A 20663-nucleotide genomic window follows, 5' to 3' on the forward strand; every position below is an offset into this window, starting at 1 on the left:
ACCACTTTAGAAGTGTACCAAAATAATATGGGATCTTCCCTAAGGCATCTATTATGGCTCTCAAAATCTTTCCATGGAGAAATTACTACTTACCTGATAATTTCCTTTTCTTTAATGAAGACAGGTTAATCCAGCAGATGGAGAAGGAGCAAAACTGACATCAGCCCACCAGTATTCTCTGCAAAAGCCAACTGTGGACAACTAAATGATCATAACTATGAAAAGACAACCATTCAAACACTCAGTAAACAGGAAAACATTGAGGTCAGACAAGGAGTGCAATATTGCTAATCTAGGGACTAGATCTGACACTTACCAGTAATCCCCAGAGATGCAGCCACTCAGGAGGACAACAGCACCACCATCCAGCAGCCAAGGGCAGGAAAATGGATTAACCTGCCTTCATTAAAGGAAAGTATCAGGTAAGTAGTAATTTCCCCTTAACATTCAGACAGGTTAATCCACACCAATGTGATGTACCAAAGCTACTCCCGAACAGGGTGGGAGGCTGCCCATGGTCCGATCAACATTGCACACGAGAAGGCTGTATCCCCCTGGATTTGCACATCCAGTCAGTAATGCCTGGCAAAGGTGTGTAAGGAGGACCATGTCGCAGCTTGGCAAAACTCGACGGGAGACAATAATCTAAACTCCACCCATGACAGTACCTGAGCCCTAGTGGAATGAGCCCTAACCTGCTCAGCATCCACATAAGCGGCTGTGATAATCCAGTGAGCTATCATAGCCCGTGACGCTGGCTTACCCTGTTTACTCCCACCATGGAGTATAAATAGCCGGTCCATTTTCCTGGGAGGTTTAGAAATCTCCAGCACGTCATGATATGCCGTCCATAACAGGCAATTTTGAGCCACATCTCTCTCCCTGTCCAGAGTCAGCAAGGAAATTGATTGATTCATGTGAAAATCCAAGACCACCTATGGCAAAACAGACAGAACAGTTCACGGCTGGACTGCCCCCAGAATCACTCGCGGGAACGGTTCTCGCAAGACAGAGCCCGATGCTTCAACCCTTTCAAGAACCGGGCCACAACCAGCCAGGCTGACAAGGATTCACCAGTAATGTGTCCTCAGAAACAGGCAAGAACCCCCACCTGTACTTTCAAGGAACTAAGGGCCAAACCCTTAAACAACCCAACCTGCAAAAAATCCAAACTGAGTGGAATTTTAACCAAATGAGGATGAACCCCCCTTGTTCCTCATACCAAGCTTCAAACACTGGCCAAATGCGAACATAGGCTAAGAAAATAGATAACTTTCGCGCTCGAAGCAAGGTGGAAATCACAGCAGTGGACTATCCACGCTTCAGCAACCGAGCCCTCTCAAGGGCCACAAAGTAAAGACAAAAGTCAAGTTGGATCTTCGAGAAGAATAGGCCTCTGCCGTAGCAGATCCCTGTGGGCAGGTAATCGGAGAGGAGTTTCCACCAGAAGCCTCTGCAGGTCTTCATACCACAGCCTCCTGGCGCCACCAGAAGCCCCAAACCTGTGTGTCTCTTGAATCTCCGAATCATTCTGCTCAACATGGGCCATGGGGAAAAGGCATATAGAAGATTGCCTTCCGGCCACTCCTGCATGAGGGTATGAACACCTGATACTTCAGATCTCTCCTGCGACTGAAAAAGCAAGGAACCTTCTCATTGTGTAATGTTGCCAGCAAGTCTAGAAACGGGAGGTCCCAGCGGCCCACTATGAGCTGGAACACTTCGTTGTACAATTCCCATTCTCTGGGATCCAGTCTCTGCTGAGAAATTCAGCTCTTACATTGTCTTTTCTGCAGTGTATGAGGCAGAGATCTCCTGAAGATGTACTTCCGTCCATTCCATGAGTTGGGCTATTTCCTGCAACACTTGCTGGCTCTTGGTTCCTCCCTAGACATTGATGTAAGCCACTGTCATCACAAGGTCCAACATCATTCAGATCGCTCAACTCTGCAAGCAGTCGACAAATCATAAGCATGTCAACCGAACACGGGCTTCCAGCCAATTGATGCTCCAAAGATAATCCTCTGTACTCCAGGTCTCTGAGCTGTTAGCTCCTGACAGCGAGCCCCCTAACTCTGGAGACTCGCATCTGTTGTGAATACTAGCCAGTTCCGTGTTTGTAGGGGAATGCACTTTGTTAGATGATTCACTTGCAACTACCACTGCAGTTGGATGCTGGTCTCCACCGGAAACTGAAACCATATTGAGTAGCCCTGAGACTGTGGACGCCAACGTGCAAACAGTGTGTGCTGAAGACGACGTATATGCATCTTTGCCCACGGAACCACCTCTAGGGTGGCTGCCATCAACCCAAGCACTTGTAGATAAGACCACAATATCTGGCATATTGTTTCTGTCAATAGGTGCACCCGTGCCATCAGTTTCTGAATGCGGATCTCCATAAGGAACATTCTGCCTTGCTTCATGTCAAAAATGAACACTGAGATACTCCAGTGTCTGGGATGGCTGCAGAATGCTCTTGGCTCTTCTCCTTATGTGCGAGCTCTCCCAACATGAGCTCCCACCATTAAGATGCACCCCCCCCCCCCCGCTCCATCCTGACTCTTATGAATACTAAAAGAAAATTAGGTCTTACCTTAGTTAATTTTCGTTCCTGTAGTACCACGGATCAGTCCAGACTCCTGGGTTATGCCCCCCCTCTAGCAGATGGAGACAGAAGTTTACAAACAAAAACTCCGCCTATATCTAGGCTGGTGCCACCTACAGTCTGGCAGTCTTACTTAATGTCAAAGCAGATAAAGCACCCAAAATCACTACAAACGAACTATATACAGGAACCTACCAACCAAACTAACGGCTCCACTATCCCCCAAATGGGACCAGAACCAGAGCCATCGATAACGGAGAAAGAGAAAACAGAGATAGAAAGGACAGAAAGAAAGCATCGTCTCCCCCAGACTCTCCGTCAGAACAGCATACTCGACGGGCGGGACTCTGGACTGATCCGTGGTACTACAGGAACGAAAATTAACTAAGGTAAGACCTAATTTTCTTTTCCCTGTACGTACCCGGATCAGTCCAGACTCCTGGGATGTACCAGAGCTACCTTAACTAGGGTGGGATCCGGAGAGTCCCGCTCTGAGCACCCCTGCCCCGAAACCGCCACTACCTGGTGCATGAACATCCAGGCGATAATGACGCGCAAAGGTATGCAACGACTTCCAGGTCGCTGCCTTACAAATATCCTCCGCAGAAACCTGACTGCACTCCGCCCAGGAAGCCGCTTGAGAACGCGTAGAATGGGCTTTGAGCCCCACCGGGACCGATTTGCCGTGCAACAAATATGCGGAACCAATGGCTTCCTTCAACCAACGGGCAATAGTAGTCTTGGAAGCCGCCTGCCCGCGCCGAGGACCGCCCCACAAGACAAAGAGATGATCCGACCTCCGAAAAGGGTTCGTCACCTCCAGATAACGTAAAAGGGCTCTCCTTACGTCCAGGCGCCGCAAGTCTCGATAATTCGGAAGCGACCTATCAGCCTCAGAAAACGAAGGCAAATCTACCGTCTGGTTGAGATGAAACGCAGAAACCACCTTAGGCAAGAAGGAAGGCACTGTACGAAGCGACACTCCCGAATCCGTAATTCTCAAAAAAGGCTCCCGACAAGACAAGGCTTGGAGCTCCGACACCCTCCTCGCTGACGCGACTGCCACCAGGAAAACTACCTTGAGCGTCAAGTCCTTCACCGTAGCTCTGCGGATGGGCTCGAAGGGAACGGAGCATAAAGCCTTCAGAACTAAATTCAAACTTAAAAAACTAAAGTCAAACCTTTCTCTTTTTTTTTTTTTTTTAAACTAGGCCTCAGCTCAGACTGCAGGTTTTGCACCCTCTCCACCTGCTAGGAGACAGAAGAAGACTGCCAGACTGTAGGTGGCACCAGCCTAGATATAGGCGGAGTTTTTGTTTGTAAACTTCTGTCTCCATCTGCTAGAGGGGGGGCATAACCCAGGAGTCTGGACTGATCCGGGTACGTACAGGGAACTCCAGTCTCCCTCTTTGTGCACCTATACCCTCTATTTCCCCTCCTCCCCTTCCCTCCTCCTAAATACTATCTGACACATACCTCCCCTTCTGAAACCACGTTGTGAGCCAACTCTTTTTCCGCTCCTTTCCAACCCCCATCTACTAATGCCTTCTGATACTCCAAACCACCTTACCCCCTCCCTTCATCCCACCCTCAATCTTTCCCTACAAAGTACCTATTATCCCTCCAATATTCCCATCCTTCAACACTATTTGGAAATCATAGATTAAGAAAAAATACAAATAAACAAGGTGTTAGCTAGAGGTAATACAACTGATAATAATGCCAAACAAATAACAGTCAAACAAGGAAAACGTTCTCAATTATAGAATGATGTCATTCCTTATTCAGTTGTGTTATTCACATCATGACTGCCATCTGCTTCTTTTTTTGAGAGACAATAATTGGAGTGAATGATATTCACAGTCTACATCTTGCTAACTGAATGCCGTCAAAATATACTTGCAGTGCACACGACACCTGTCAGGTGGCTGATGGACATTATGCAATTCTTCTCCCAAAGCTGCCCTCAACCTGTTTATTTTTTTTTGTTCCAGCTCCTCCATGATTTTTTTTTTGCATGTGGCAGAGATAGAAACCAGCACGCTCTGCTGGAATGATGAACTCTAAGTTTAGCCGGGTACACAAGGCCAAGTAGAGAGAGGCGAATTATCGGTGCTTTGTGGATAATGTTTGCGGGATAGTCTTGAAATGACAAAATATTTTTGCCGTCATAGCTCAGCTGCTTTCCCCGTCTCAGAGCCTACATAATCTCATCTTTGTGTGAAAAAATCGAGCAAGCATGCTCAGACTACTCATGACCTGACTATGTTACCTTTGCGAGGCCTAATCAATGTTCATGCTCTATATGTAGGCTCTCCTGCATGCTGGAAAGGCTCATCTCCTGAAGAAGCTACATTTTGAGGAACCCCTACAGCTCCCTCTCTGTCAGCATCTCCGGTAAACCAAGGAATCAAATGCTGTTGCAGCAAGATCTGTTTTCTAGATCCTCTAGCCGCTCATTTGGGCACTGCTGGCTAAAAGTGAGACTACCTCCGACTAGGTGTCAAGCTCCCTTTTGACTTTTTAATAAGGGACTTTATCAAATATCTTCTGAAAATCCAGATAAATTGACTGGTTCACCCTTAGATTTTTTTTTAATTTTCCCGCTCTGAATCCTAGGTGCGTCTTATGTAAAACCCCCCAGCATTTATTACAGCTACATTTTAAGATCACAAACATTCCTCTCCTTGGTCTGAAATGTAAAATGTAAAGTAAGTGAAATATTCTTTGATTTGTTCTTATTGCTAATATATTTTAGAATATTCTCAATAGTGAAAGTAGAAAAATAAATAAGATTATATTAAGGCAGGATTTCCCTTTGCTAAATCCATACTGGCTTTTTTTCTATTAAGCCATTTTTAATCCATGTGCCCAGTAATTTTGTTCTTAACAATAGCTCACTGGTCTCTAGTTTCCTAGACCACCCCTGGAGCCCTTTTTAAGAATTGGTATTACAATGGCTATTCGCCAGTCTTCAAGTATAGTGGTAGAGTTGAATGATAGGTTACAAATAACCAGTGGCACAGTTCTTTCATCCTAGATGCACAGCATTTGCTTATTCCTACCATCAAATCACCCTTCTCTTGCATGCCTTGATACCTGAGCCGTGGGTTCTGTGCAAGGCTCTGCACTCGAGCCCATGCATGGTTATTCCGTGGCTGTAGTTCCACAGGGACTTTAAGTGGAAGGCGCACAGGTTTCTGATCCTCCTCATCACTAAGGCCTTTGAAAAGAAAGTAAAAACCAGTCAGAATCCCTAGGAACAAATGCAATAAATTGCTCTTGATAGAGGAAAAGGGAACACCATCGACAAATCTACAAATACAAAGAATCAGCAGTATAATAGTAAACTTCGCAGGTATGCAGGCCAGTGTTGGGTTGGAAAACTTCTTGCTAGTGCATAGTATTCAGCTTTCTTCATGCGAGGACTTACAAAATGAAAAACAGGTACATATGAATCCTTGCAGCTGAATGCAATCATGAATTATAATTCAGTGCTTCTCTCATCCAAAGACCTAATTTGCAATTTTTCCCTTCCTCTCTGTTATGCTTAGTCAGCTGTGAGGTAAGCCCATGACCATCTGTACTCACCAGCTGGCCCCAGCTCCCAAAATGGAACCGCTACTGCCACCAGATTGCCACCATTGCTCCTCTAGCTGCACGCTCACAGATAAAGGCCCTGCAGCAGAAAGGAGCAGAGGTGCTGGGAATTGACATCAGTATTGGCTGGGGATTTAAACTTCAGCCACACTTCCAGCTGGTGCCTCAGCAACAGGTCTCTTGCCTAGAGCAAGTACATATTGCTCCTCGTTTCAGTGATCCTGATCCTGCCTTGTCTCAGTCAATCTGTCTTGTCCAGCCTTGCTTTGCCTTACCCAGCTCGCCTCGTCCAGTGTCTCTTTGCCTGTCATTATCCATTCATCGGCCTGATCTCTTGCTTCTGACTTGGACCTGACCCTGCTTGCCTGCCGTGTGGACCTGACCACGCTTGCTTGCCACCTGCCCTAACCCTTGGCCTGTTCTCAGTATCTCCTATCTGCTGCCTGTCCTGATTCTGGCATGTTCTTGACTCTTGCTCACTCTACCACCCTAGGGACCCACCTAAGTAGGCCACCAAATCCAAGGACTCAAACTGCGGGGAAGCTGGCTGGAATAGGTGAAGCTCCAGTCTGCCCCACTTCAGGGCACGTTCGCCAGTTTTCGGCGTAGGTCTTGTAGGTTTGCCTACGAGGCTGCGTCAACTACGCCACAGCATCAAGGGCTCCCACCCATGCCACTCATCACACTCTCTCCTTTATTTACCATCTGGGTCACAGAGCTTCTTCAAAGCCCGGCACATGGGAGCCTTGATTCGCAGGTTCCTTCCTTTATAACGAACAGTTGTAGCCCTACAGTCACAGAAAACAAGTAATTAACATATTACGTAGAGGAACCTTAGTTTTTCTATCTCCTATGGACTTCTCACCCAAAATATTTTTAGGTTCTGGAGGACAAATAACATCAAACAGCATTATCTAGCAAAACTCCCTCCTTCAAGATATTTATCCTAATTTGAAAAGAAATATTGGAAGCACACGGAAAGATCTACCATAGACGCTCAATTATTGCCTGTCTTTAATTTCCCTCAGACCAAAATACATTTACTACTGCATCAGATGGGAAAGGATAAGAGGAAAAGGAAGAGGATGATTTATACAACAATCCTGAGGGAAGACTGTAAGCAGAAAATTTTGCTGGTGGCTGAAGAGGATCGGTGAGTACTGCTTTCTGAGTAATACTGGGACTTAAAGTTTTGGGAGAGGTGAAATTGTAGAGTATATCAATCTTTACAATGTGTGCTTTGATTAAAAGCCAGGGCAGGCAAGATACAGCCTTACTAATCTGCTAAATATATTTGAAGGCGTGAATAAATACGTGGATAAAGTTGAGCCAGTTGATATAATGTATCTGGACTTTCAGACAGCATTTGACATAATACCTCATGAGAGATTCTTAGGGAAATTAAAAAGTCATGGGTTAGGAGGCAATGTTCTATTGCGGATTAAGAATTGGTTAAAAGATAGAAAACAGAGAGAGAGGCTGAATGGTCAGTTTTCTCATTGGAGAAAGAGGACTAGTGGAGTGCCCCAGTGATCTGCTGTTTAACATATTTATAAATGACCTAGAGAGGGGAATAATGAGCAAGATGGTCAAATTTAATGATGAGATAAAATTATTCCAAGTTGTTAAATCACAAGAGGACCTTGCAAGAATGGGAGACTGGGCATCCAAGTGGCAGATAGCATTTAATGTGGACAAGTGCAAAGTGATGCACTTAGGGAAGAGAAACACAAATTAAAGCTACAAAATGCAAGGTTACACGTTAGGAGTCGCCACTTAGGAAAAGGATCTAGTTATCATCATTGAAAATACATTTAAATCGTCTGCTTAGTGTGCAGCAGCAGTCCAGAAAGCAAATAGAAAGTAATGGAGAATAAAACAGAGAATATCATAATGCCTGTGCATTGCTCCGTGATGCGACTGTACCTTGAATACTGTGTTCAGTTCTATTCACTGCACCTCAAAAAAAGATATAGTGGAATTAGAAAAGGTACAGAGAAGAGCAACCAAAATAACGAGGAAGGAACAATTCCCCTATGAGGAAGGGCTAAAGTGGTTAGGGCTCTTCAGGTTGAAAAAGAGATGGCTGAGGAAAGGCATGATAGAGATTTATAAAAATGAGTGGACCGAACAGGCAAACGCAAATTGGTTTACTCTTTCAAAGACTGCAAAGACTAGTGGACATGCAATGAAGTTACTAAGTAATACATTTAAAACAAGATGACGAAAATATCAAGTACATTTTTAAAACCTGGTGTGCGAAAATCCTGGAAGATATGCACATAGCCGGGCATGCACCGAGCACATTTTCAAAAAATGCCCGGCCACTCGCATATCTCCCAGTACACATGGAAGAGCTGGGATTTTGAAAAGGGGCAGGCCGGGGGGGGGGGGGGGAACGACACAGATATTGCTAAAGTAATATCAGATTTCAATGGTGAGATAAAATCTTTAAAAGAACATGTGCCACAGAATGAGATTCACATGGGTGAACAAATAGGCTTGACGACTTGCTATTACAGAAGGATGAATACTATGGAAAAAAATGGCTGCTGATTTAAAAAAAAACAAAAAAAAAAACAGGCAACGTCACTCATTTGCATTTTGGGAGTACCTGAGTCTAAAGGCAGGAGGACACATTTACCTTGGTTAAAGAAATATATTATCACATAATGGGTAATAAAAGAACTCGGATGCTTAAATTGGAAAGAGCCCAAAGAGCATTCAGATAAGAAGAAACTGGTTGCAGGATACCAAGAGTGATTATTGCATGCTTTCATGCTAAACAAGAGCTCATGAACAAAATAAGAAGCAAAGACTGTTAATTTTAAAGGTCATCAAATTAGAATATTTTCAGATTTATCTCAATACACACTCGTAAGGAGACGTAGTTTTAAACCCTTAACAACGATTTTAAGAGAAATAGATGAGGATTCCCCTTTTCCCTTAATTTTCAATTTGAAGGGAAAAATATTTTTTTCCCTGCTGTTGAAGAGGGAATAGAATTTTTAGAAGAGATGTCTTCAAATAAAAAACCCACAAGTAAGCATTCCTCTGCTAGAACAACACTATTTTTGAACTGAGAATACGATTGTCTCATATGCTGCAGTTATGTATGAGAAGACTATTCATTGGTTGAAAACAAACTATTGTTGTGGTTGTTACAACCGCCAATATGTATACACTCCTTTGACAGTGGCAAGGCTAAAAAAAGAAGACACTTAATATCGCATGGAGCCTGCTGCACACCGTAGATAGTACGGACCATTATTTATACTATCTACGGTGTGCAGCAGGCTCCATGCGATATTAAGTGTCTTCTTTTTTTTAGCCTTGTCGCTGACAAAGGAGTGTATACATATTGGCGGTTGTAACAACCACAACAATAGTTTGTTTTCAACCAATGAATAGTCTTCTCATACATAAACTGCAGCATATGAGACAATCATATTCTCAGTTCAAAAATAGTGTGCTCGAGGATGTGCCAATTGATGTGGCTGTCAAGCCCCTGAGGCAGCACCTAGAACAGCGAAACTCGGCCAGAGTCGGGCAAGATTCAATAAAGTCCCTTTTTACCGATCCATCTCTTCGTGTTCATTGCTACTAGCCATCTTGGATCGGCTTCCGCTTTGTTTCTTGGGACCAAACATTTGTATTATAAAGTTTGATTAATCCCAGACAGGTGCAATCCTAGGTTTACCTGATTTTGCAATGGGTAATTTTGGGATTGGTCCAATGACTAGGGGATAGATATATTGACTACTGAGATTTGTTTATGGGAAATGATATTAATTCTAGTAATTATCTATATACCATCATATTTTTCAGGTAACATTGAGAACATTGTCAATGACAAGATTCCATATAATTATTACCAAAGTAAAACATTTGCGATTATTTTGTTCAAGCTAAATTCTGATTGGTCAAATGAGTAGTCTTAGAGTAATAACATGGAATGTATCAGGATTGAAGCCCCCAAAAGGAAAAAAGTTCTACAAGCTCTTAAAGACAAAAGGCCATTATTGCTATGATTCAAGAAACCCATTTAAATGAGAAAGAACATGCTAAACTTAAAAGGGAATAGGGGGTAGTTGTTGTTCTGCTTCTTCAAGGACTAAAAAGGCAGCTGTGGCTATCCTTTTGCACAAATCAATTATGCTCCCTTGTTCGAAAGGGCAGACAGTTTCTACAGCTTATAAAATATTTTGTAATTTACAAATCAGTAAATGCTTTGGATAAACTTGCAGTTAAGTGGCAGGTAGATGCAGGTACTGAGGTAGTGGCCCATACTTTGGACTGGGGTTTTTCAAAAATTTAAACCTTGACTGAGAATATAGCCTTGAGAGAGATACAATTTAAGATGATGCACAGAATATATATATCCTTTGTTCAAGCACTTAAAGCAGGCTTAACTAATTCTGATAAATGCCCCAAATGTTTAATAAATAAGGGCACTTATATCCATTGTATTTGGATGTGTACTAAGATAGACGAGTTTTGGGACCACATTATGCGTGAGTTAAGTACCATGGTTAAGTTTACACTCATTAAATCATTACAACTCTGTATATTGGGAATGCCAGATTAAAATTTTCCTAAGGAAAAATATGTAAACCTTTTACAGCTTTTCTCTTTTCCAATTGTGTTTTATAAAATTCATTCTATTTATTTATAGACTTATAAATTCAGTGAGATAACAATTTGCTTTGTACCACTATTTTATTTTTCCCTTTCATTGTTCCACTGTTCCCTCCCCTCCCCCCCCCCCGCTTAACAAGTTTATTGTAAAGCACTATTGCATATGTTCGTTAAGTTTATTGTAAAGTTTGTTTAGTTTATTGTAAATGTTTATTGTTTATTGTAAAGCACTGTTGCACATGTTCGTTCTAGTTGGCACAGCTGCAATGTTTCTGTTAATTGTGAACCGATGTGAGGTTACTAAACAAATGTCGGTATATAAAAACTGCAAATAAATAAATACATTTTCTTCAGAAATGACTTCTAATAGCTAGGAAATGCATATTGTGCAAATGGCTAGATCATACAGCCCCTAATTGAACAATGTGAAGAATACAACTACATCACATGATGGTAATAGAATGTTTGTCTGGGCAAGATGGTAAATCAAAGTGTTGGGAGAAATTTCTGCAAATATGGCAATCCTATATTAATACTCTACCAAATAAAACTCGCAATATGATCTTTAATAGCTATCCAATGAAAAATAAAATTAATTTTTTAAAATTTAAATAGTGAGTTTATATTTAAATACTGTACATTCTAAATGCTTATTTATGGTAATGATTAACATTTACATTATTAAGAATTGCCAAAAAAGAAAAGAATCTGAGATATGTTACCCTTTTATTTTTTTTGGAGAATGATGGGGGTGGGGTACAGGAGGGGAACGGAATTTATTAGTTTTTATGATTCTTATATTAATACTTTTACTATTTTTTTTTAAAAAGTTAAAAAAGGAAGGAAGGGAATAATATTGTAGTTAGGAATAATAGTATAACTTATTAATTTTTTTTTCTAATTGCTATTGGAGTAAATATTTATACAGATGCTATATTTATCACCTGCTCATTGCAATTTGCAACAGTTGATTTTATATTTAAATACTAATAAAAATGATTGAACCTAAATTAGACCTTTTGAATAATTAAGTGTGGGGTTCATTGTTTGACACTCTCCCCAGGAGTTTGCTCTCAGTTGGCATTCTAGCGAGAGTATTCCAGATTTGTTAAGCTGATTTTAGCTCCGTTTTTTATCTTCAAGTTAGATTTAACAAAAATCCTGGTATATGATTATACTTTGAGTGCAACAGCCTATTCCAATGGCTGCATGAGATATGATACCAGGATACTGAGACTAATACACCTTCCATATTAGAGTTGCTGATAGAATAATCTTACTTACCCTAGCTGAATAAGTTCATTAAGCTTGGTGGCATTCTTATCATCCATACCTTTAAGGAAAACACACTCATGTTATGATATATACATATTAAACTAACTATAACCCTTCCATTCACTCTATGAGACAATTTCAGCTTAACATAAGCATGAAGCACAGGGATCAATGCTCTATCAAGCAATACAAAATCAGTGCTAGCATAAAACACAGTTTCTGTGCCAGCAATGAAAACCAGAAGTAATACAATCCATGCTTTAGTGGCACCACTGATGCAACTGGGCAGAGACAAGTAATATATATGTAAGGAAAAAATGAGTACCTAATAAAGCAGAGTTGCTTACCTGTAACAGGTATTCTCCTAGGACAGCACGATGTTAGTCCTCACACATGGGTGACATCATCAGATGGAACCCGGCACAGAAAACTTATGTCAAAGTTTCTAGGAACGACCTCGTACCTCCCTGCTTTTTGATATACCACATCGCTACTTGGTTGTCGGTCTGGATCAGGACCGCTTTGTTGGATAGACACTCCCATAACACCCAAAGCACATAACAGATTGTTCAAAGTTCCAAGTTGATCTGGAACTGAGTTTCCTGAGCAGACCACAGACCCTGCTGCAGAGCCCCTCCACATGGGCGCCCTAGCCCAGAATGGCCGCATCTGTGGTAAGCAAAACTTGAGTAGGGGGAGATTGAAACGGGACCCAAACTGGGCAGGCTTTCCCACAAAGACAAAGAGGTCTGGAGAGCCAGAGTAACATGGATGCATACTACATAGAGGTCCTGGATGGCTGCTGCTATTGGGACTGCACTGTTCATTGATCTCTGTGCATATGTAAGCGAGCCAGGGGAGTAACATGGACGGACTCAGCCATGTGACGCAGGAGTCGGAGCATGTGGCAGGCCAAGACCTTCCGGCTCCGTTGAACCACTCCTGCAAGGGACGCCAGTGTGAGTGCCCGATTGCGAGGAAGATAGGCTCTGGCCTGAGCCATATCCAGCTGGGAGCCGATAAAAGCTCAAGTGAGGCGAAGGAGTAAGATGGGACTTCGGGTAGTTGATGACAAACCCCAGGGACTCCAACATCCGAATGGTCAAGTGCAAGGACCGAAACTCTGTCCTGGGTGGCACTCTTGACCAGCCAATCATCCAAGTAGGGGAACACCTGCACTCACAGATGGCAGAGGTGTGCACCCACTACTGCCAGACACTTGGTGAAGATATGTGGGGCCGAGGCAAGGCCGAACGACAACACCCTGTGCTGGAAATGCCTCTCGCCCATGATGAACCGAAGATACTTCCTGATCGGGGAAGATCCCGATGTGGGCGTATGCGTCTTTCAGATTGAGAGAGCAAAGCCAGTCCCCTCTTTGTAGGAGGGGAATCAGGGTGCCCAGAGAGACCATTTTGAACTTTTCTCTTCTTAGAAACTTGTTTAAGGCTCTCAGGTCCAAAATAGGACAGAGTCCACCTGTTCTCTTTAGGATCAGGAAATAGAACACCTACCCTTGCTGTCACAGTGGAACAGGCTTAACTGCTCTGGCCGTTACGAGGGTGGAGAGCTCTGTCAAGAGTATTTCCTGGTGGGGGCGTGTTAAGATGGCGGCGTGAACGGACGTGCTGGTTCCTGCTCCTCTTAACATTACCTCTTAGACCCGTTTGTTCGGGAGTTTCTTTTTACAAAATGCCGCATAAATGAAAGGGCAAGGTCCGCGTCTACCCAGCTGAACCAGGCCCTTGCATGGAGCAGAGTTTGATAACTCAATACGCTGTTCCAATACTACCTACAGCGGCGGGGTTAAGCCCCATTGATGGGGTAGGAGGAGGGAACCTACTTCTGTCCGGGGATGTTACACTGTCCCCGCCGGACCCCAGACCTCCTCCGATGGCTTCCCCACCGGGGACTTCGGGCGATGTTCAGGCAAGAGGCGGGACACCCGCTGAAGGTCCTGAATACGCTGGGACCGCCGTTGTATACCCGGAAGTGTCTGTGGCATTAGGAAACCTGTTACCCTGAGAACACGCGAGCGGAGGACTGACTGGAAGCCCTGGGAACCTTGTCGTGGAAGAAGGGCAACATGGAGAGTTCCCTGGAACAACTAACAGGCAAATGGAGGATTTTACGAAACCGGAGGTGGTGACGATGGACTCGTTATGGGAGTTCATGGCAGGTATGTCAAAACTCCTACGAGAACAAGCTAATCGTGTTGCAAATGTCGAAAAGAAATTGGATTTAATAAGAAAGGAAGATTGTACGACCATGCAACAACAATTACAAACGGTGACAGAAATAAAGCAAGAATTAAAGAGCGTTCAGGAAGCCACTGGTGGTCTTACTCGTGAAAATACCTCTTTATCACGTAGATTGGAAACAGTTGAAAATTATTTAAGGCATCTGAATATTAGAATTTTGAACTTTCCAAAGATAATGGGAGAAATTCCTTTATTAACATTGAGAAGATACTTGAAAGATGTCTTAAAGATTGAAGAAGAAAAGATTCCTGCCTTCAAAAAGATAAATTTTCTTGTTCAGAGAATGGCTTCAACTCCTCAGAGAGGGGAAGCTAATTCTAATATTCCTGATTTGACTCATTATTTGGAAAATTCTGTATTGGAGGTGGTAGATAGAGCAGTATTGTTTATTTCATGTTATTCAGAGGCAGATTTTTCCCTAATAATGAAAGCATATTTTAAAAATCTGAATGCTCTATTTCATGATCAGAAAGTGCGTCTGTTTCCAGATTTAGCTAGACCAACACAAATCAGACGTAAAGAATTCTTATCTCTGAAACCCGAAGTAATAGCAACAGGCGCAAAGTTTACACTTCGCTATCCATGTCGTTGTATTATAAAATGGTCTAACAACACCTTTATCTTTTTTATTCCTGAGCATCTAAAGCAGTTCTTGGAAGGAAGGAGACATAGTAATGCAAATGATAATACTGGGGTATAAAATGATTGAAGTATTAAGCCGATCCATCTACTTTGTTTTTGAATGAATATCTTATAATTCCTCTTAATATAGAATATACTCCCCCCACAACTTCTTATTATGATGTAATAGTAAGAAATAGGAATATAATGCATAAAATATGACTGTATTCCTAATATTTCAAGTTTTTCTTTATTACTTAAAAATATTTCTTTTACTATTGCACCGAATATTTAACAAAGTTGGTTCTTTGTAATTATAATTGTAAAATTGCATAAATAAATAAAAAAAAAAAAAAAAAAAAAAAAGTGTATTTCCTGGTGTGAGGACAGACCCTAAGAGGGGCATGGGGGAGAGTCCTAGGGGACATCCAGGAGTTCAACTGATACACTCATGAACGATGGGTAGGATCCACTGGTCCGAAGTGACACATAGCCAGCCTCTGACCGGAGGGCCCAGCGTCGAGGGTACGGCCAATTGGCTTATGCTCCCACGCAGCTAATCAAAATTCTGTAGCACGGCTCGGCTGGGGCGCCAGCTGAGGCCTGGGAGTCCGCTGCTGTCTGACATGGCCCCTAGAGTCCACGCACTGAGGGGTAGATTTTCAAAGGGGTACGCGCCTAGGATACGCGCGTACCCCCCGAAAACCTACCCCCAACCCCCCCCCCCCCCGCGCGCGCCGAGCCTAAGTCCCGGGGCTTGCATGGAGAGGCGTGCCGGGGAGGCGTGTCGGTCGTGACGCGGCGTTTCGGGGGCGTGGCGCAGGTGACGCGACGTTTCGGGGGCGGCGCCACGGGCGTGGTTTTGGTCCGGGGGCTTGGCCGCGCCCTCCGGAACAGCCCCTGGGTTGGGTGATGGCGCGCCAGCAGCCCGCTGGCGCGTGCAGATTTACGTCTGCCTCCGGCAGGTGTAAATCCGGCAATAAAGGTAGGGGGCGAAAGAAAGTTCCCTCCGAGGCCGCTCTGATTTCGGAGCGGCCTCGGAGGGAATGGAGGCAGGCTGCGCGGCTCGGCGCACGCAGGCTGCCCAAAATCAGCAGCCTTGCGCGCGCCGATCCCAGATTTTAATGGATACGCGCGAATCTATTGAAATCCCGCAAACAAAAATATGCGCTCGCACAAAATTATAAAATCTACCCCTTTAGAATGGGCGCAAGAGGAAGGAGAATAATACTTCCCGAGAAGATAAAAGGGCCTCCTTGGGACCTGCTGTGAGGATTTCCTGGCAGAGGACAGTGGGTTCAATGTAAAGGCAGAGAGATGCTGAAGGGTCTTATGGTGATTCTTCAACTGAGCCACAGCATCCCTCACCTTACCACCAAAGAGGTTCTCGCCAGTACACGGCAGGTCTGCAAGCTTCTCCTGGACTTCTGGCCGGATATCAGAAGCTTGGAGCCAGGCAATCCTGCGGGCACCAATGCCTGCTGCTGCCACCCTAGCTGCCATTTCAAACACGTCATAGATGGAGCACACCTCATGTTTGCCACATTCCAGGCCCTGCTAGATGACTGCCAAAGCATCCTGCTGCTGTTGGGCAGGCATTCGGAGAATTCCTGGACCTGTTTCCAGAGGTTTTTAGATGGCATAGAGTCCAACAGGATAAACATCCTGCATAAGACTAAATGCACAATCGAATCTTTATGAGTAGAAATCCCTTGTGTGTTGGGGAAGACTATAGTGATAGGAGTATACTACCGTCCACCTAGTCAAGATGATGAGACAGACAGTGAAATGCTAAGAGAAATTAGGGAAGCTAACTAAATTGGTAGTGTGGTAATAATAGGAGATTTCAATTATACTAATATTGACTGGGTAAATGTATCATCGGGACATGCTAGAGAGAAAGTTCCTGGATGGAATAATTGACAGCTTTATGGAGCAATTGGTTCAGGAACCGACAAGAGAGGGAGCAATTTTAGATCTAATTCTCAGTGGAGCACAGGATTTGGTGAGAGAGGTACCGGTGGTGGGGCCGCTTGGCAATAGTGATCATAATATGATCAAATTTGAATTAATGACTGGAAGGGGGACAGTAAGCAAATCCACGGCTCTCATGCTAAACTTTTAAAAGGGAAATTTTGATAAAATGAGAAAAATAGTTAGAAAAAAACTGAAAGGAGCAGCTACAAAGGTAAAAAGTATGCAAGAGGCATGGTCATTGTTAAAAATTACCATCCAGATGTATTCCACACATTAAGAAAGGTGGAAAGAAGGCAAAATGATCACCGGCATGGTTAAAAGGGGAAGTGAAAGAAGCTATTTTAGCCAAAAGATCTTCATTCAAAAATTGGAAGAAGGATCCAACAGAAAAAAGATAGGATAATGCATAAGTGTTGGCAAGTTAAATGTACGACATTGATAAGACAGGCTAAGAGAGAATTTGAAAAGAAGTTGGCCATAGAGGCGGAAAGATTAAATGATTTTTTTGCTTCAGTGTTTACTGAAGAGGATGTTGGGGAGATACTCGTATCAGAGAAGGTTTTCATGGGTAATGATTCAGATGGACTGAACCAAATCATGGTGAACCTAGAAGATATGGTAAGCCTGATTGACAAACTGAAGAGTAGTAAATTACCTGGACCGGATGGTATACACCCTAGGGTTCTGAAGGAATTAAAAAATGAAATTTCAGACCTATTAGTAAAAATTTGTAACCTATCATTAAAATCATCCATTGTACCTGAAGACTGGAGGGTGGCTAATGTAACCCCAATATTTAAAGAGGGCTCCAGGGGCAATCCAGGAAACTACAGACCGGTTAGCCTGACTTCAGTGCCAGGAAAAATAGTGGAAAGTGTTCTAAACATCAAAATCACAGAACATATAGAAAGACATGGTTTAATGGAACAAAGTCAGCATGGCTTTACCTAAGGCAAGTCCTGCCTCACAAATCTGCTTCACTTTTTTGAAGGAGTTAATAAGCATGTAGATAAAGGTGAACCGGTACATGTAGTATATTTGATTTTCAGAAGGCGTTTGACAAAGTTCCTCATGAGAGGCTTCTAGGAAAAGTAAAAAAAAGTCATGGGATAGGTGGCGATGTCCTTTCGTGGATTACAAACTGGCTAAAAGACAGGAAACAGAGAGTAGGATTAAATGGACAATTTTCTCAGTGAAAGGGAGTGGGCAGTGGAGTGCCTCAGGGATCTGTATTGGGACCCATATGTCAATATATTTATAAATGATCAGGAAAGAAATAAGATGAGTGAGGTAATCAAATTTGCAGATGACACAAAATTGTTCAGAGTAGTTAAATCACAAGCAGATTGTGATAAATTGCAGGAAGACCTTGTGAGACTGGAAAATTGGGCATCCAAATGGCAGATGAAATTTAATGTGGATAAGTGCAAGGTGATCTATATAGGGAAAAATAACCCATGCTATAGTTACACAATGTTAGGTTCCATATTAGGTGCTACAACCCAAGAAAGAGATCTAGGTGTCATAGTGGATAACACATTGAAATCGTCGGTGCAGTGTGCTGCGACAGTCAAAAAAGCAAACAGAATGTTGGGAATTATTAGAAAGGGAATGGTGAATAAAACGGAAAATGTCATAATGCCTCTGTATCGCTCCATGGTGAGACCGCACCTTGAATACTGTGTACAATTCTGGTCGCCGCATCTCAAAAAAGATATAATTGCGATGGAGAAGGTACAGAGAAGGGCTACCAAAATGATAAAGGGGAATGGAACAGCTCCCCTATGAGGAAAGACTAAAGAGGTTAGGACTTTTCAGCTTGGAGAAGAGACGGCTGAGGGGGGATATGATAGAGGTGTTTAAAATCATGAGAGGTCTAGAACGGGTAAATGTGAATCGGTTATTTACTCTTTCGGATAACAGAAAGACTAGGGGGCATTCCATGAAGTTAGCATGTGGCACATTTAATACTAAATCGGAGAAAGTTCTTTTTCACTCAAAGCACAATTAAACTCTGGAATTTGTTGCCAGAGGATGAGGTTAGTGCAGTTAGTATAGCTATGTTTAAAAAAGGATTGGATAAGTTCTTTGAGGAGAAGTCCATTACCTGCTATTAATTAAGTTGACTTAGAAAATAGCCACTGCTATTACTAGCAACAGTATCATAGAATAGACTTAGTTTTTGGGTACTTGTTTAAAAAAGGATTGGATAAGTTCTTGGAGGAGAAGTCCATTACCTGCTATTAAGTTCACTTAAAGAATAGCCACTGCCATTAGCAATGGTAACATGGAATAGACTTAGTTTCTGGGTACTTGCCAGGTTCTTATGGCCTGGGTTGGCCACTGTTGGAGACAGGATGCTGGGCTTGATGGACCCTTTGTCTGACCCAGTATGGCATGTTCTTATGTTCTTAACTGAAGAGCTCTCCATTTTATTCAGGCGGGCGGCCTTTGGGGGTCATCTGGTTATAAAATTGACATCCCCCAAATGTCAAGCAACGCCCTCAGGCAGAGGATACACATATCGTGCGGATCCGTGAGGGACATGGTCAGAGGGCATTGGGGGCACCAAGGAAAACCAAGGAAAGGAGTGGAGGAGTAGCCTAGTGGTTAAAGCAGTGGGCTGTGAACCAGGAGACCAGGGTTCGAGTCCTGCTGTTGCTCCTTGTGACCTTGGGCAAGTCACTTTACCCTCCATTGCTTCAGGTACAAATTTACAGGCCGATACAGTAAAGCGCGGCCGCGATTACCCCATTTCTAACCTGCTTTGTACCTGCAATTTGGCCGCGTAAGTCCAACCCGCGATTCACTATCACGTTTAACCCATCCTTACCGCTTCTTTAAATCAACGGGTAACCCTTTCCGCCCACGGCATGTATATGAGATGTAAACGCTCAGATTACAGTAACGTGCGCCCCGACTATCGCCTTTTTAACCTGCAGTTTAGCCGCGTCTTTAACCTGCTAAATTACCGCCTACTCTTACCCCTGCGTTAGAGGGTAGGTGGTAAAGTTTGCCCGTGAAATTTCACGGGCAAACTTTCCCCCAGCCCCTGCTCACCTGCCCTGGCAGCGTCCATGGGTGCCGGTCTCCCGTACGGGCCCGCGCTGACAGGGACAGGGACATTGACTCACAAATGTCCCTTCACTTTCTCTTTCAGCATTCCTTCTCCCGCTTCAGCAGCCCGGGGCAATTTTTTTGGCATGATGAGCTCGCACCGCCTGTACGTCTCATTTGGTGCCTTGAGCACCCAAATTGGAAGTACAGGCGTGCGTTCATGCATCTTCGCTGGCGGGGGCTCCTGGAAGCCGCCTCGCGGAGAGCACCCGATCCGCCCCAGGCTGCTGAGGCAGGAGAAGGAATGCTGAAAGAGAAAGTGAAGGGACAACATGAGCCAAAGCGGAAGAAGGAATGCTGGGGCTTGCCTGATGCTTGTCAAGCTGGCAATCCCCGATGCCCGAGCGTAGGAGAACCATCCTCTTCCTGGTACCTGTCATTTCAAATGTCATTTGAAATAACATTTGAAATGACAGGTACCAGCGCACTCAGGATACTGTATAGGCGCTGTATAGCGCCTATACAGTAAAATGGATTGCGCTTCGTGGATGCGGCTTGCATTTGCATGCCATTTAAATACTGTATCGAGCGGTATGTGATGCGAACTGTGCGTGCAGCAAATGCGG

At 43.6% G+C, this 20663-nt stretch overlaps 1 protein-coding gene across 5 annotated transcripts in view; it reads right to left on the bottom strand.

Moving 5' to 3' along the window:
• Nucleotides 1-20663, bottom strand: part of CRAMP1 (cramped chromatin regulator homolog 1) — a 165681-nt gene that overhangs the window by 69423 nt on the left and 75595 nt on the right. For all 5 annotated transcript variants that reach the window (XM_029577422.1, XM_029577419.1, XM_029577424.1 and 2 more), the window contains exons 6-8: nucleotides 12131-12179; nucleotides 6911-6996; nucleotides 5708-5831 (exon numbers count right to left, since the gene is read on the bottom strand). In XM_029577422.1, the coding sequence (XP_029433282.1) occupies nucleotides 5708-5831; nucleotides 6911-6996; nucleotides 12131-12179 (259 nt within the window). The remainder of the gene's footprint in view (nucleotides 1-5707; nucleotides 5832-6910; nucleotides 6997-12130; nucleotides 12180-20663) is intronic.

Source organism: Rhinatrema bivittatum, chromosome 14, assembly GCF_901001135.1.
Source record: "Rhinatrema bivittatum chromosome 14, aRhiBiv1.1, whole genome shotgun sequence".
Lineage (NCBI taxonomy): Eukaryota > Metazoa > Chordata > Amphibia > Gymnophiona > Rhinatrematidae > Rhinatrema > Rhinatrema bivittatum.